Source organism: Microtus ochrogaster, chromosome 6, assembly GCF_000317375.1.
Source record: "Microtus ochrogaster isolate Prairie Vole_2 chromosome 6, MicOch1.0, whole genome shotgun sequence".
NCBI lineage: Eukaryota > Metazoa > Chordata > Mammalia > Rodentia > Cricetidae > Microtus > Microtus ochrogaster.
Window position 1 is genome coordinate 65,577,800 of NC_022013.1, and position 16,869 is coordinate 65,594,668.

Below are 16,869 nucleotides of genomic sequence, written 5' to 3' on the forward strand. Positions count from 1 at the left end.
CTAACCCATTTCTAATAATCTGTGTAGCCCATGAGGTGGCTTACCAGGGAAGATCTTAACCTGCGCCTGTGTTGGATGGGAGAATCATGGCGACTCTCTGACTCGGCTTCTTTCTCCCAGCATTCTGTTCTGTCTACTCCGCCTACCTAATTTTCTGTCCTATCAGAGGCCAAGCAGTTTTTTATTACTTAACCAATGAAACAACAGGTAGAAAGATGACCCTCCTCCATCACTTCAGTGACATTTCCTTGTGGGGATGGCAGCCTGTGATAGCTGGACCTCTATGGTCCATCCTGAGGACAGAGACAGTCGCTTTCCAAAGCTGGGTTTTCAGGGGCCTAAAACAGCACCACACTACCTCCTCATACTATCTAAAATTGTCCCGTTAAGGCTGCTTTCTTTGGGTTGGTCTTAGGACTCTTAAAATGAAACATTTCATTTCAAGACAACACGCCCTGCTTTGGGGAACCATCTGCCCTACATGTAATGGGCTCAGTCTGGCTAACAGTTTCTACATCTTCCTCTTCCGCCTCTGCCCAGTCCCCATAACAAACAAAACTCATGGGGACCCAGGTTGGACAAAACTTGGCTTTGAGTAACACGGATATTGTATTATGGGCTCATTACTGCGACAAAATCATTTTAAGGAAGGAAAATTGATTTTAGCTTACAGTTCCAGGAGAGATAGTCCATCCTGGCAGAGCAGGCATGATGGCAGGAGCAGGAGGCATCCACAGTCAGAAAGCCAAGTGGTGAACACCTGACTCAACTTTTTCCTTTTATTCAATTGAGAAACCCAGCCCATGTTTTAGTATAGTACCACTCAATTTAAGATGGGGACTTCCACTTCCATTAACCTGATATAGATAATCCCTCACAGGCATGCTCAGGGATTAGGTTAATATCTAACCTAATCTAGATATTACATCACAAGCATACCCAGGGGCTAACCTACGCTCCTCACAGGCATGCCCAGGGCCTAACCTAAAGTAAATATTATATCATAGGCATCCCCAGAAGCTAATCTAAATTAGATATTATATCACATGCATGCCCAGTGACTTGTCTCCTCAGTGATCGTAGATGAGGTCAGATTCACAATAAGAATTGTGACAAGTTCACCCCCTGTTAACCTGGCACCTGGATGCATCATTTTTAACACATAACCTTCCTCCCGTTTGTTCCCATAGGCTCACAGACATCTCAATGCAAAATGCACTCAGCTCAACTTTAAAAGTCCCCAGGCTTGTGTGTCAACACTACTTAAAAGTCCACAATCTTTTCTGAGACTCAAGGCAACCTCTTAACCATGTACTCCTATAAAATAGAAAATGAGGGGCTGGAGAGATGGCTCAGAGGTTAAGAGCATTGCCTGCTCTTTCAAAGGTCCTGAGTTCAATTCCCAGCAACCACATGGTGACTCACAACCATCTGTAATGAGGTCTGGTGCCCTCTTCTGGCCTTCAGACATAACGCAGAAAGAATATTGTATACAAAATAAATAAATAAATAAATAAATAAATAAATAAATAAATAAATAAAAAATAGAAAATGAGTCTTGTACTTCTAGTATTTGATGGCACAGAATGAACACTCCTATTCCACAGGGCAGAATGGAGTAACAACAAGGTAAGATTGGTCCAGAGCAAGAACAAAACTCAGCAGTGAAAACACTAAACCCTGGAGCCCATATTTGGCACCTGGGAATCAAGACAGGATTATCTGGGCGCTAAAGGGTTTAGGCAGCCCTACCTCTCCAGCTTCACTGCCTGCAGCACACACAGCCTCTCTGCTGAGTCAGGTCCACCACATGCATGCAGATTTCCTTGGTAAATACCTTGTCATTGTGGCATGTCCTATATCCTGGAAGCTCCGTTGCAGCTTAGGCTTCCCCCACAGAGCTTCAGGCTAGTTTCTTAGGGCCTCCTTGCAGGAATTCTTGACCCTGCTGTACATTGCTCTGACTGGACATACAGGCCTCAATAGTCCTCTGGAAGCATGGTAGAAGTCTCAATTTTAGATCTTTTTTGCCTGCAAATACTCTTCCACATAGTGGAATGCTGTGTAACAATTCCTCTGTGATGGAAACACTCTGTGCTGCAGGGAAGCTCAGTCAGAAAAGAAGCAACCAACTCAAAATAGCTTCAGGAAGTCCCTGGACCTCACCAGATTCACTAGGGCTCTCCCTTTCCAGGAATAACTGTCATAGTTACTGTTCTGTTTCTGTGAAGAGAAACCATGACCGATGCAACTCATAAAAGAAAACACTGAATTGGGGGCTTGCCTACAGTTTTAGAGGGTTAGTTCATGGTCATCATGGAAGGAAGTAGTCAAGCATGGCACTGGAGCAGTACCTGAGAGCTTTACATCCTGATCCAGGGAGCAGGCAGAGAGAAGGAGAGACACTGGACCTGGTGGGGGCTTTTAAAACATCAAAGCTCACCCCCAGTGACTCACTCCCTCCAATAAGGCCACACCTTCTAATCCTTCTCAAACCGTTCCATTCTCTGGTAACTAAACATTCACATATATGAGCCTATGTGACCGTTCTCACTCCAACCACCATAGTATATAAGCAGTAGATGCTTAGAGTCACTCTTAGACAAGACAAGCAGCCTGGAAGAACCAGAGATCAGCTGAGCCCATGAAGAAGGACAATCTCCAACCTGTTTGTCTGCCCTAAGGCTGTGCAGTGTGCTCCAGGTTTCCAGCTTTTGTGAGCTGCTACCAAAGCTGGGGAGGCTTTGATGATGTAGCCACTTCTGCTCCTGTACGTAACCCTAATAAAACTCATTGGTTCATCAAGTTGGACTTTGGTAATACCCTTTCTTTGGTTTGTCATGGGCTATATATCTGTGGTGAGTAGTTGTGTGTGTGTGTGTGTGTGTGTGTGTGTGTGTTGTGTCTTCTCAGGGAAAGTCTGTCACACAACAGTTTCTGTGATAAAAATACCCTGACAAAGGCAACTTAAGGTGGAAATGGTATATTTTAGCTTACACTTCAAGGAAATACAGTTCAGAGTCAGGGACCGTATGGCGGCCGGAGTAGGAGGTGGCTGGTCACATTGCCTCCAGATGCAGAGGCAGTGAGCAGTCTGCTCGGTGCCCAGTTTTTATTTTTTTATTCAGCCCAGGATCCCAGCCCATGGAATGCCATGTCCACATCTAACGTGGGTCTTCTCACCTCCGCTAGCCTAGCCTAGATCATCCTTGACAGGTACCTCAAGAGGCTTGTCTCTCAGTGACTCCAGATCTTGTCAAAGTCACAGTATTAGCTGTTATAGATTCTGAGTTCAAAGGCTACTCCAGCTTGCGGGACACAGAGTCCTTCAACAGCAAGTGTGTGTGTGTGTGGGGGGCGGGGTGTCACTGGAGGCTGGGAAATCAGTTTACCTCAAAGGCATTCTGGGAAAGCAGGACTGCCAACTAGCTGGGTCAACCTGCTCATCTTCCCTTTCTGAGGAATGAGCAGCTGAAAAGCCTAGAAATCTAATGGAGTCTGTATAGCTTTAATTTTGCGTGATTCTGGTTTTCTCCAGGCTTTTGGATGTCCGTCTTAAGCAGCTGTAGAATTTCTATTTTGAGTGGCCATTCTTCCCTCGCTGCAAGTGTCTAGGGAGGAATTGGTGGTTCAAATGAAAGAGGCAGGGAAAGGACCCACAGGTAGCTGTGGGTGCCGAGGAGGAACCACGGAAAAACAGGCTCACCTCAACCCCAAGCCTAGTGGCTAGCAGGCGCTGAAAACGGCCATGGGACCGGGACATCCCCAGAGCCAAGAAAGAGACCTGGTTTTGTACCTCCTCCCCCCTCCCCGCCCCCCGGGTGTTGTTTTTTTTTTTTGGTTTTTTGTCACTCACCCTCCTTGCTGACTTGGTAGCCCTATCTCTGCTCTGTGTCTCCTGTCAATTCCAAGCATCAGGCTAAAAGCTTCCTGTAGTTTAGCCTCAGTTTCTGCTTTAGGCCGTCTCTCTCTGCAGCCAGAGCTCTGTAAGTCTGATAGTCGGGCCCAGAGCTTTCGGCTGAGGACATGGCACCATCCATAACATGGCGGCCGCAGCCCAGGAAGACAGGGTCTGCTCCACTCGGCATACGGAGGGTGTGCAGAGAAGTCATGGTATGGTGGGCATGTGGGGTGCATGTCCCGAAGAGGCTGGAGGCTGGCGGGTGGGCACTTGGGGCATGTGTCCCGAAGAGGCCGGAGGCTGGTGGGTGGGCGTGTGGGGCGTGTGTCCCGAAGAGGCCGGAGGCTGGCAGGATCCTGGTGCGGCTCAAGAGGTCTCAGCCCAGGGCTGGAGAGATGGCTCAGAAGAGCATTGCCTGCTCTTCCAAAGGTCCTGAGTTTAATTCCCAGCAAGCACACAACCATCTGTAACGAGGTCTGGTGCCCTCTTCTGGCCCGTAGGCTGGCCCGTAGGCACACAGACAGAATATTGTATACATGACAAAAAAATTAAAAAAAAAAAAAAAAGAGGTCTCAGCCCTCATGCGGAAAGACTGATCTTTTTTGAAGTGCCAAGATGCTGGCAGGGTCCTGGGGCACAAAATGAGCATGATGGGGCCTGTCCTGTCCAGGAAGGGAAACTGAGACTTGATCACACAAATCTCAGCACAAGGTAACTGAATGGACTCCCAGAGGGCCTGCTGGGGCTGGGGAAATGGCTCAGGGCTTAAGACCTTGTATTGGTTTTGCAGAGGACCTGAGTCCGTCTCCCAGTACCCATGTCAGGGACAGGCACCTACACTCATGTGAACATACCCCCATGCAGACAAATGGACACATAACACATAATTAAAATAAAATATATCCTTAGAAATGAAATATGCCACCATGCTATGAATGGCCACATGACTAGGACGTGATGGTCTGAGAGCCATCCAGAACTGATTTTTTTTTTTTTTATTAAAAGCACCTTTGGTCTAATAAGGAAGAAGATACCAAGGCTCTCGGACAGGCAGAAGGAAGGGACGGTCCTTGCAGTAAAGATGCCAATGGGGGAGAATAAACTCAGAAAAGTAATTTGGAGTCAGATCTCCGAGAGAGCTAGGTCACAGGCCTGAGGATTTGCTCTGTTCATGGGTCCCTGGCAGCCACATCAGGTAATGAAGCAAAGGGCTCGGCCATGGGGGGGGGGGTCACTCTGGAGGGTGGCTGCCTTGTGAGGGCTGGACCTGGGATTCAGGCCCAGTCTAGGGGCAATGTGGGTGGTAAGGACAAAAGCCTTGAGCCCTAGATGTGGAGCTACCAGCTGTTCTAAATGCAGCTCATGCCACCTCCATCCCCTCCCAACCGAGGAGGCCAGCGGCCACTTGTTTCCACAGCGTCTGCTTTCCCGAGGGCCTCCAGACTCCAGAGTATCAGAAGCAAAGCCTCAACACTGTTTGTTGTCCCAACTGGGTCCTCTTCATACAGTCACCCTGGGTGGTTGCTCCACCACCCCCCAGTTCCCGGAGCTGCTGTGTGCCTCCGCTGCCCTGGCCCCACGCTGCAGGTCATTCACCCTGCCAGGAAAACACTGGGCTGGCGTATATAAGGAAAGCAGGCCAGGCCTGTGTGCTTAGCAATGGTGACTATGTGGTGGCCCTGCCTTGTCTTGGCCCTGCTCTCTGGCTCAGAGACCTCTGGCTTTCCAAGAAGCCCCCTCCAGCTGCTAGAGGTGAGTCTAACTTTCCATTTGATAGCAGAATTTTGAGGGTCAAATAGACAAAAAAAAAAAAAAGCTCATCCAAGTTCCTAAGCTGGGGGTGCAAGGAGGAGGCTGAGGACTGGACACTATTACTGGGACAACTCTGAACTCTGGAGAATAGAGCTACAGATTTGACTGATAAACTAGCTTGCTGTTTAACCCAGAGCAGGGCTATTCAAACTCCTGGGCCTCACTTGTGAAAGGCTAGGCCCGTCTTGTTAGCTGCACAGCAGGTACAGAGACCTTGACAAAAAGCTGAGTCGAGCCTGAATGTGTGGCTAGGTGCTCGGGGAAGCTAACTAGAGAGACCAGACCAGGGCTGGGGGAGCAGAACGGAAGGCTGAGTGAGTTGGGGGAGTACAAAGCATTGAGACAGTGTAGGGTCAGATCTAGCGCCTCTCCGTAAGGGACCTGGTGACATACCCCTTTCTCGGTCTATTCCTGGTCTCTTTCTAACACGTGGCCTGAAAGGTCCCGTGTCTCTGAGACCTGGCCCTAGCCCGGAACCTGCTCCCAGGCCATTGGTAACCTCATGCTTGTCCTGATCTCTCTGTTTGTCTTTATATTTACAGAAGCGGAGCCTCCCAGAAGGGGTAAGAAATTCCGGCAAATACAGACTGGGTGGGAGGGGCAGAACGGAGCGTTGCTTACTTGCTGAAGGTACAGATCGAAATGGCAGCAACCCCCAGAGCCAGAAAACAGCCTATGGCCCCAGCCCAGTAGAGCCTCGTGTAACACAAGACCCATAGAGAAAGGCAGGATTCCTTCAAGAGGAATCTAGGTCAGGGCAAAGGGAGCCCTGGGAAGGCTTTCCTTGGGGCGGGGCCTGCTCAGAGCTGGCTTTTCTAAACTCTCCTTGGCTGCAGCTGGGTGCAGATTACAGCATCAAGGAGGCGGGGCATGAACACTGTGGTCGCCAGCTGGATGTGGGACAAAGGACACTGCCCAGACTTCCAGTGTGGAGGACTGGGAGAACTAAGGGACCCCAGGACTTCAGAGCCCACCCGGGAGGGTTTGGAAGGGAAATAGCAGGGCTGGCGGCTGGGTTTTCCAGAGTGCGGACTGGCGGGTCACTACCAGCCATCTTTGCCCACCTGTCCCACAGGTGGTCGATGGCATTGAGGTCTACAGCACCAAGATCAACTGCAAGGTGACCTCCCGCTTTGCTCACAATGTTGTCACCACGAGGGCTGTCAACCGTGCAGACACGGCCAAGGAGGTTTCCTTTGATGTGGAACTGCCCAAGACAGCCTTCATCACCAACTTCACCTTGTGGGTACCGCCATAGCTGCTGGCTCTACCTCCTGAGGGGTATTTGGCCCAATGTGACAGCCCTTCCCCTAAACTCTTTATCTGTAGGACCATTGATGGTGTCACCTACCCTGGGAACATCAAGGAGAAGGAAGTTGCCAAGAAGCAATATGAAAAGGCTGTGTCCCAGGGCAAGACAGCTGGTTTGGTCAAGTACGTGTGGACCTTGAGCCTTGATAGAAGCAAATAGCTGTGATTACCGCAATAGCAAACTGCGTGTGTCCTCAGAAGATCCCATTTTTAAAGCAGACGAGGTTTAGAATAGATAGGGAGGTCTCTAACCCAAGAGCTGAGACTTGAACCCAGGGCAGAGGAATGATGGGTTCCTGAAGTCTTTGAGCTAAGCACCGTCTTGTACCCTACCCAGGGCCTCTGGGAGAAAACTGGAGAAATTCACAGTGTCCGTCAACGTGGCTGCTGGCAGCAAGGTCACCTTTGAGCTAACCTATGAAGAACTGCTTAAGAGGCACAAGGGCAAGTACGAGATGTACATTAAGGTCCAGCCCAAACAACTGGTCAGACACTTTGAGGTAATCAGTCATTCCTGATTCATCCTTCATCCCTGCCTGGAACCACAAAGAGCCTGGGGAAGGGCAATGCGCCGGTGGGGGTGGGAGGAGGAGGGGCAAATCTTAGAGCAGAGCCAAGAATGCATCTCTAAGTCATGGTTCCTGTACTTGGCCAAAGGGTTTGGGATGGCTTTTCTCCCACAGCCACTGGGAACGGAGGGGAGGAGGCTTCAGTGCTGGGGCTCTTGAGGCCTGTGCGGCAAGTGCTTCTGGAATACTTGCAACCGGTCCACGTTCCCTCCATCGAGGCTAAAAGGAAAAGCAAACACCATGGCTGTGCCCCAGACCTCTGTGTCGCCCCAGTATGACATCTCCTTCATTTGGCCATTTCAGATTGATGCACACATCTTTGAGCCTCAGGGCATCAGCATGCTGGATGCTGAGGCCTCATTCATCACTAATGACCTTCTGGGAAGTGCCCTCACCAAGTCTTTCTCAGGGAAAAAGGTGGGCTTGGGGTGCAGGGGCTAGGACCTAGGCCTTGACTTGGCTGATTTCAGCATGGCAGGGGTATCTGTGATCTGTCCCAGTCAACTGGGTCATCAGGGAGGATACTGGAGGCAGGGGGCTGATGCTGAGCTGCTACAAGATTTGGAGTCTCAGATCTACCAGAAAGAACAAAGAGGGAAGGAAGCCATTTATAAATGACAAATGGACAGGATAGGGGATGCAGACCAAGAACCTGGGGCGAGTTTTGCTGACTCCACATTAAGGGATGGCGCACTAAGGAGAACGCCCTTCTTGCTGCTGGGCATTGGCTCCAGTCACAGAGCCCTGCCCAGCTCTTCCAGGGCAGGATCCCAGTGCTGATGGGAAGTGGATGAGAAAATATAAACAGCAAATCCCGGTCATCTGTGCTTTCCAGGGAGACTTTCCCAGAGCCTGCATTCAGGAGAGCTGCTGACTCCCAGGGTGTGGTCTTAGCAGCTCTCTCTAATACTCTCTTCCCCACACTCTTCCTTCTCCTCTGGGTACCAACTCCAAGTGCGAAACCACTCAACATAAAGTTCTCTCATACGGAGCAACACTCCCATGCCCCAGTAACTTCTGGTGCTGAGCTAAAGGGTTAGGATGAGACAGTCAAAAGACAGGGGAAAGGCTAAATGAAAACAGCAACCACGCCTGCTCTGATCAGCCAAGGAAGGGAGGGATTCAGCATGTAGGCGTGGGAGTGGCTTAATCCATGGGGAGTTAGCACCCCGATTCATGCGCCAAACCCTTACTTCTATTATCAGGAGGTTTTTTTCTTCCCTGTCCATCAGTGGGGAGCCTCAACCAAACTGGAAAATGTTCTTCCTTCCTCTTCCCAGGGGCATGTGTCTTTCAAGCCCAGCTTAGACCAACAGCGCTCATGCCCAACGTGTGCAGACTCCCTCCTCAATGGGGACTTCACTATCGTCTATGACGTCAACAGAGAGTCTCCAGGCAACGTACAGGTATAGGTCCATGGCTCCATCAGCCTTGCTAATCCATATTCATGGTGGGCAGAGTCCCGGGTCCTAAGGGGCTGCAGCTACATCCCTCTCCTCCATCTTTATCACCAGATCCTTTGCATCTCCTGGAGAGGGGATTTGGGACATTTTTCCCTCCAGTGACAAACCTCTGACTGCTACTTGCAAGAAGAGGCATTGTTAAATGGGCATTGGCCCCCATCTCTCTCCCACCATTACAGGTCGTCAATGGCTACTTCGTGCACTTCTTTGCACCAAAAGGCCTTCCAGTGGTGCCTAAGAACATCGTCTTTGTGATTGATGTCAGCGGCTCCATGTATGGTCGGAAAATCGAGCAGGTTTGAGCCCACCCAACCCCTCCCCGCATCTAAAGCAGCGCTGGGGTGTAGAAAGTGAGAGGAGATTTTGTTTGTTGTTGTTTTTTTTGGGGGAGGGTGTTGTTTTGGTTTGATTTTGTTTGTTTTGAGACAGGGTTTCTCTGGTTGTCCTAGAACTTACTCTGTAGACCAGGCTGGGAGATGCTTTTTTTCTTAAGTGGGAAAATGCTAGTGTTTCTGGTGGAAAGGAGGAATGAGACAGAATATAAGACTATGCCAAGCCTTTACCCGCTTTCACCAGGAGTTGGGGGCCTTGGGCAATGCTTCCTCATGAAAACAGCAGGAACAGCACAGTCAGTCTAGGCTCGGCAGTGACCTCGCTCACTCTGGTCTCAGGTCTCAGCTTTATGGCTTATTTTTCTCCTTCTCCCCCAGACCAGAGACGCCCTCCTCAAAATCCTGGATGACATGAAAAGAGATGACTATCTGAACTTCATTTTGTTCAGCAGTGATGTGACCACCTGGAAAGATACCCTAGTCCAAGCCACCCCTGCAAACCTTGAGATGGCTAGGGCATTTGTGAAGAACATCCGTGATCAAGGAAGTAAGGGTCAGGGTAGCACAGATGTGTATCCTAGCCGTTCCTTTCTCTGCACCAGCAGCCCGTGTCTGGCATGCCTCTCCCTTGGCGGTAGACCTCAGGCTTGGAGACATGACATCAGGGTGACTTCTGTGCAGCCTAGGGGGACCCTTTCTTAGCATTTCTAACCATGATCCTGGAGCTCACGGGTCTCAGTGTGGTAGGGCCACAGAGAACCCTTCCTGCCCGTTTCCTATGGAGACCACCTATGCCATCTGTATCACTCTCCTTTCCCTCCTGGTGACTCCACCTGACTGGTTGCTAAGGTGCTATATAATCATCCGTGCCTAAGAGCCTCTTAGCACTCTTTGATGCCCATGTGAAAATCTGTGTTGTTCATCCACTTATGCCAACATTTACTGAGTGCTTCTGTGTACTGGCTGACACAGTCCTTGGTACAAGGGCATTCTCATTGGTACTGTCCCAATTTTCTTCTTCTCAACAGCCTTGTGTACTGGCACCCCAAGGACACCCCACCCAAAGGTTCTATCTTTCTGTCTATATACAGTGACCAACATTAATGATGGGCTGCTGAGGGGCATCCATATGCTGAAGGATGCCCGGGAGCGGAACCTTGTCCCAGAGAGGAGCACCTCCATCCTCATCATGTTGACAGACGGGGATGCCAATACCGGTGAGGGAGAGGGAGGTTTGAACCCAAGGTGAGTGCCTGCCTGCCTTCTCAACTCTGGAGTCGGCTCACTACAAGACCTTAGGCATCTTTTCCCGGGGTCCCTCAGCATCTTGTGAGCCCCTCAAAGGCAGGTACATGCCTCTCTTTGCCAAGGCACCCTACTAGATGTGCAGATCTCCCCAGACAGAGGAGGTGTTCAGGTCCCCAGAATGAACAGTGCTTTCTACAGGTGAGAGCAGACCTGAAAAGATTCAGGAGAACGTCCGGAATGCCATCGGGGGCGAGTTCCCTTTGTATAACCTGGGCTTTGGCAAAAATCTGAATTATAACTTCCTGGAGACTATGGCCCTGCAGAACCATGGGCTTGCCCGGCGCATTTATGAAGACTCCGATGCCAATTTGCAGCTGCAGGTTCGCTTTACCTCACCCGCTGTTTCTCAGGCAGCTCTTCCCAGATCTTAGAGGGCGCTTTCTCTCTTGAAATCTGCCTCCGGCTGCCTCTTGTTCTAATCTCCATAACACAGAGCTGTTTCCTCTGCAAGCCTGGCAGATCAAACATAAGACATCCAGTAAAACGTATATGCCTTAAAAGCAATGAACAATTTTTATGTAAATACGCTCAAATATTGCACAGGACTGTGGTTACTGAGTCTGTCATAAAAAGTATATGACCACTGATGAGGTGACTCAAACAACAGAAACACGTGTCTCCCCATCTTAGAGGCTACAAGATCAAGGTGACAGGAGGTTGGTTCCCTCTGAGGGAGCGGTCTTTATAGGTCTCCATTCTTTTGTTAAATAGTTTTTAAAATTTTTATCTAGTGAGCAGTGGTGTTTTGCCTGTGTGTATGCCCTGTGAAGTTGTCAGTTCCCCTGAAACTGAGGTTTCAGACAGTTGTGAGCTGCCATGTGGGTGCTGAGAATTGAACCCAGGTCCTCTGGAAGAGCAGCTGGTGCTCTTAGACAGTGAGCCATCCCTCCAGCCCCTAGACTTCATTCTTGACTCGTTGTGATCCTCTTTTCCCTGGGCCTTCCCAGGCATTCCTTCATTGTGTGTTTGCATTCAGTTTCCTCTTTTAAAAAAGACACAAGGCACACTGGACGAGGGCCATCGTTCATGACATCATCGGATTATCTTTGTAAAGATTTTACTTCCAAACAAGGTTGTAGTCTGAGGATTAGGGCAACAAGAGCGCTTTGGGGATGCAGTGCCAATTCGACCTATAACAGATCTTTCTATGCTAAAATAATCTTTAAAAATATCTGCTAGCCAAATGCGTGTCTCACTCTTCACTCTGAAGCAAGCCACCTTCCCTGCTGGTTGGCAGCACCCCCACTAGTAGGGGACCCCAGAGCTTGGCTCTCTGACACACATTACTTTCTCTGGCTAATGTTTTTTTTATCCAAAGATTTCTGTCCTTTGCTCCTGTTCTCTCCTGTCTTTAAGAGAGGGAGGACAGGGAGTGCTCCCCTAGACTCCAGGGCACAGACAGGGCCATTTAGAAGTAAATATCAATACTGGGCGGTGGTGGTACACACCTTTAATCCCAGCACTCGGGAGGCAGAGGCAAGCAGATCTCTGTGAGTTTGAGGCCAGCCTGATCTACAGAGCGAGTTCCAGGCTAGCCAAGGCTGCACAGAGAAGCCCTGTCTGGGGGTTGGGGGAGAAGAGATAAGAAAAAAAAAAGATCAGGGGAAAAGAGCAGCTTAGCCCTTGGGGACTGAATACCGCTTGGTAGCATCTATGGAACCGACCTACCTCGGGCTTCTCCACGCCTACCCTGGCGGGTCTGAAATGACTGGGTCCTGACCTGACTACCAGGGTTTCTACGAGGAGGTTGCTAACCCACTGCTGATGAACGTGGAGGTGGAATATCCCGAGAACGCCATCCTGGATCTCACCAAAAGCAATTACCCACACTTCTATGACGGCTCTGAAATCGTTGTAGCGGGGCGTCTGGTGGACAGCCACATAAACAACTTCAAAGCAGACGTGAAGGGTCATGGGGTGAGTGGGAACTGAGCCTGGGGTGTGCTGGACCCAGGAGGGGCATCTGAGCCTGGCCCACACAACTCCACCATCCAGCTCTCAAGTCCCTGATTGCTCCTATCCTACCTAGGCTTTGAACGACCTGACCTTCACAGAGGAGGTGGACATGAAGGAAATGGATGCCGCCGTGAAGGAGCAAGGCTACATTTTTGGGAACTACATCGAGCGGCTCTGGGCCTACCTCACTATCGAGCAGTTACTGGAGAAACGGTGAGTCGGCCGGCCCTCCACCACAAAAATACATGTTTCCTTGTGTCCTACCCCTGCTCGCCATTTCAAGCAGGCAAACACTGCCAAGGTCAGAGGCTTCTGCCAGGGTCCTCTGGGGCAGGGGGGCCTCAGATCTTGCTGTCCCCCATCAGCACTCCCCAGTGATAAGAAGGCTGAACAGCAGTGAGTGGGGGAGGGTTAAGTCAACGGTGAGAAGCCCCAGTACCCAGAGAGTGGAGGGGGGCAATGCAAAAGTTTCTTTAGGAAGAACGAAGCCACGAAACTCCAGCAAACATGGCCCAGATCAAGTGCTCAGCGTGCAGTTATCATGAGTGATTACAACAGTAGCCATTCCAGGTCCCTTGCATTTTATGGGTGGAGAAACTGACTCCTAGCGAGGAAATAATTTGCCCAAATGCTTCAGGAAACTAGCTGGGGAACCGGTATTTCTCCCCGGTGAGTTCCACTGAGCAGGACCAACAATGTGGGCAGCGTGTGTGTGTGTGTGTGTGTGTGTGTGTGTGTGTGTGTGTGTGTGTGTGTGGTGGGGGAGGGGGCCATTCCTGAGCTGTCCCTGGAGATTCTGGTCTGGTTGGGGAAGTGTGTGTAAAAGCAGCAGGTGTGTTCTGGGCTCACTCTGAACTGTTCCTCCTCTTAGCAAAAATGCCCATGGGGAGGAGAAGGAGAACCTCACAGCCCAGGCCCTGGAGCTGTCTCTCAAGTACCACTTTGTGACCCCACTGACCTCCATGGTGGTGACCAAGCCTGAGGACAATGAGGACCAGACATCCATTGCCGACAAGCCTGGGGAAGGTGGGCACAGGGAGAGGAGGCCAGAATCTAGAACCCCCTCTTTAAGACCCTGGGCCCTAGAATCCAGCAGAGGAACTGGCTGGGCTGGGGAACCAGACCTTTAGAAGAGGAGCAGGTTTGGGAGCCTCTGAAGGGGTGTGGCAAGAGTAAAGGGCAGCAGATCATGAGGTGTGGGCCAGAGTCTCTCTGTCTCCCAAGGGAGGTAAGCCGAGTGAGCACACGTCTAGGCCATGCCAAGGAAGGACCTTCAGCTACAGCACAGGAGGGTTCAGTTAGGCAAGAGGTGCTTCAAACCCCAAATTTATACCTGGAACAAACTACCAGGGACCTGAGTGAGATCTGTGAGAAAAAGAGGCCCTAAGAACTGGAATCTGAGGCCAAAAAATCCTCCACAAGACCGCAGACTACTCCCCAGGGGAGCTCCAAATATGTACTGTAGACTCGTGGGGAGCCTGGCACTCAGAGGCATGGGGGATCAAAGACCTCTTTTTCCATAGTCCTTGTTTCCTAGGAGTTCTTGGTTCTAGGGACACCATATGGGGACAAAGCTAGCTCTAAGTCAGGCCATGGGCCACTCTGATTGGTTACCATGGCCCCAGTCAGTGTTTATATCTAATGTATTTCTCCCCCCCCCCCGTGCCTGTGCCTGCATATTAGAAGGTAAGCTTCATGGGATGGGTGGAGAGAGGGGACAGGGAGGAAGGGAAGGAGGGAGGGAGGGAGGGTGACAGAGGGAGAAAGGAAGGGAGGGAGGAAGGGAGGGTGGGAGGAGACAGACTGAAGGGAGCTTTCAGGCTGACTCCTCAGAATCTTAGGGTTTCCATTCATTTGGTTGAAGATGACTTTCCTACTTCCCGCTCTCAAGATGGATCAGGCAATGGCAGTGTCCTATTATTTTCAAAAATGAGATTTGTGGTACCTAGCCCTTTTTGCCTGATTCCCAGCAACCAGCACAAGAGTCCTTTACAAGTCTCACCAAGCAGTAACTCATCTGGGACCCAGAGCCCATGCTGAAGGTCTCTGGGAGCCAGGGCACTCCACATTTCTTTCATGGTAAAATTAGAACCTCATACCCTCTGGCCCACTAACACTGGGCAAGACTCAGCTCCTGCCAAGCTGCCCTCTTGCATCTCTAAGGAGCACAAATATAGTAGGACATCGTTCCCCTCAGGGAAGCCCTGTTAGAAGCGATTGCTGGCTCCTTTGTGTTAGGACAGACACAATAGGATGGGTCTCACCCATGCCATCTGGACTGAAGAGTTCCAGGGTAGGGGAAGAGGTCTACTGCGTTGCTCACAGCAGGGAGGCCGATGACGCAATCGATTTGCATTTTAGTTATTTCAGAACATGCTCATAGCATTAAAATGGCATTCGTCATATCAACAGCCCTGTAAAGGGATTGCCTGGGCATGTTTGCCAATGTTAAAGCCCCGGTGGATACCAGTAGGCTCCAGGGTGACAGAAAGCACAAGCCTGGGAGTGGGGAAGCCTTGGGTACTGCTCATGTCTGCCCTTTGGTGTTTTACTAGCCACCCAAGAGACCACGTCCATGGCCTACTTGAGTGAGTAAATGCTGCAACCCGCCTTGCCCACCACCACGAACTTGCCCTGCCCTGTTCCCTTCGGTAGTGGGTCCGAATCAACCTGTCACAGGCAGATTGACCAGGTGTCCTGGGGAAGCTGAATGATGGTGAAGGGGAAAGAGGAAATGAAATAATTGGGGGGGGAGGGGTTGTCAAATGGGAAAGGCATAAGCCATACTATGAGTGGAGGCCCCAGATCTCTCTAGGACAGCTTGCTGTGTTCAGTCTGGTCTCACTTTGCTCCATAGCGGGCTACCAGTCTCCTTCAACCCCCTACTATTATGGTGAGTTCCTTGGCTCCTCCCTGGTCAAGGTTCAGGGTTCTGGGTGCCTTGCTCCTGCCCACAGGGCCAGTTGGCCTGGGAAGGCCTGTGGTACAGGGAAGGGCCCTTGGAGCTAGTCCACTTTCTGATGTGCCCTCAGTGGATGGGGACCCTCACTTCATCATCCAAGTCCCAGAGAAAAATGACACCATCTGCTTCAACATTGACGAGAAGCCTGGCACGGTGCTGCGCCTTATTCAGGACCCAGTCACAGGTGGGGCTGCAGGCTGGGGATCTTTCTATCAGGCTGAGTGCTCATGGACCGGGTCCTCCTCCCTCTGCCTGGTAATTATCCATCTTCCTGCGCAGAGCACTCTGCACAAAGGAGGTGGGAGCTACCAAAGAGCCAGAGTTAGTATGTGCTTAGAGTGGATGGTAGAGATGTGCTTAGAGTGGATGCTGGAGATGGGCTTTGAGTGGACGGTAGAGATGGCACCTAGAGCGGATGGTAGAGATGGTGCTTAGAGCATACGGTGGAGATGGCGCTTAGAGCGGACAGGCAGCCTGATTCTGAGGGTGGAGCCAGCAGGTATATAGGGAGTGGCTTCTCCTTTCACAACACCCCCTGACCCAGGAAAGAGAGAAGACCCACAATGTGGCAGCATGCCTCAGACCTTCTAGAACAGGATTTGGCTCTGACACCCTGGTGTTTCCTTGGGGCCCTGTCTCAACCTCTGCTCAGCACGCCTTGCTGAAGGGGAAGACATCCCTACAGGCCAGCATGGACCTGGAGGACCTCCCTAGCCTCTTTTCTTGCCCCACCCCTCTGGTAGGCATCACTGTGACTGGACAGATCATTGGAGACAAGGGAAGCAACCCTAACTCCAGGACAGGGAAAACCTATTTTGGCAAACTGGGCATCACCAGTGCTTGGATGGACTTTCGGATTGAGGTGACCACAGAGAAGATCATGCTGGGCAATGGGGATGCACTGAGCACGTTCAGTTGGCTAGACACAGTCACGATCACACAGAGTGGGTGAGTTCTCTGACTGTATCTCCAAGGGCAAGTGCAGTCTGAGGAGGCGGGGAAGCGCTGGAGGGATCTGGACCAATCCCAGGACAGTCACAGGAGTCATAAGAGAGACTGATGGCCTGGATTCAGTTACCACAGGATGGCGACCATGGGATAGGGCACCAATCCTTGGGACCCTTGTCAGCCAAAGTTTGTACCCGAACAGTGTGCAGGGCTCACTTTGAGGAAAGTGAGGATGAAATGAAGCGGATGAAGGCCAAGTGTAGTGCTCACACAAAGTACGGCTGCTCGGGAGGCCGAAGGGCAAAGG

The 16,869-nt window shown here is 50.8% G+C and overlaps 1 protein-coding gene across 3 annotated transcripts in view; it reads left to right on the plus strand.

Annotated features, from left to right (window-relative positions):
• The first annotated feature begins 5,380 nt into the window (after positions 1-5,380).
• Positions 5,381-16,869, plus strand: part of Itih3 (inter-alpha-trypsin inhibitor heavy chain 3) — a 25,000-nt gene continuing 13,511 nt past the window's right edge. Inside the window, exons 1-19 of one of the 3 annotated variants that reach the window (XM_005348741.3) lie at positions 5,382-5,653; positions 6,256-6,276; positions 6,789-6,955; positions 7,043-7,147; positions 7,362-7,524; positions 7,897-8,010; positions 8,874-8,999; positions 9,236-9,352; positions 9,767-9,935; positions 10,480-10,605; positions 10,835-11,016; positions 12,428-12,613; positions 12,726-12,865; positions 13,524-13,678; positions 14,336-14,338; positions 15,208-15,240; positions 15,510-15,545; positions 15,685-15,798; positions 16,358-16,562. In XM_005348741.3, the coding sequence (XP_005348798.1) occupies positions 5,561-5,653; positions 6,256-6,276; positions 6,789-6,955; positions 7,043-7,147; positions 7,362-7,524; positions 7,897-8,010; positions 8,874-8,999; positions 9,236-9,352; positions 9,767-9,935; positions 10,480-10,605; positions 10,835-11,016; positions 12,428-12,613; positions 12,726-12,865; positions 13,524-13,678; positions 14,336-14,338; positions 15,208-15,240; positions 15,510-15,545; positions 15,685-15,798; positions 16,358-16,562 (2,255 nt within the window). In that variant the 5' untranslated portion in view covers positions 5,382-5,560. Of the gene's footprint in view, positions 5,654-6,255; positions 6,277-6,788; positions 6,956-7,042; positions 7,148-7,361; positions 7,525-7,896; positions 8,011-8,873; positions 9,000-9,235; positions 9,353-9,766; positions 9,936-10,479; positions 10,606-10,834; positions 11,017-12,427; positions 12,614-12,725; positions 12,866-13,523; positions 13,679-14,335; positions 14,339-15,207; positions 15,241-15,509; positions 15,546-15,609; positions 15,799-16,357; positions 16,563-16,869 lie in introns of all 3 variants that reach the window. The other 2 variants (XM_026779803.1, XM_026779804.1) reach the window with 2 other exon arrangements.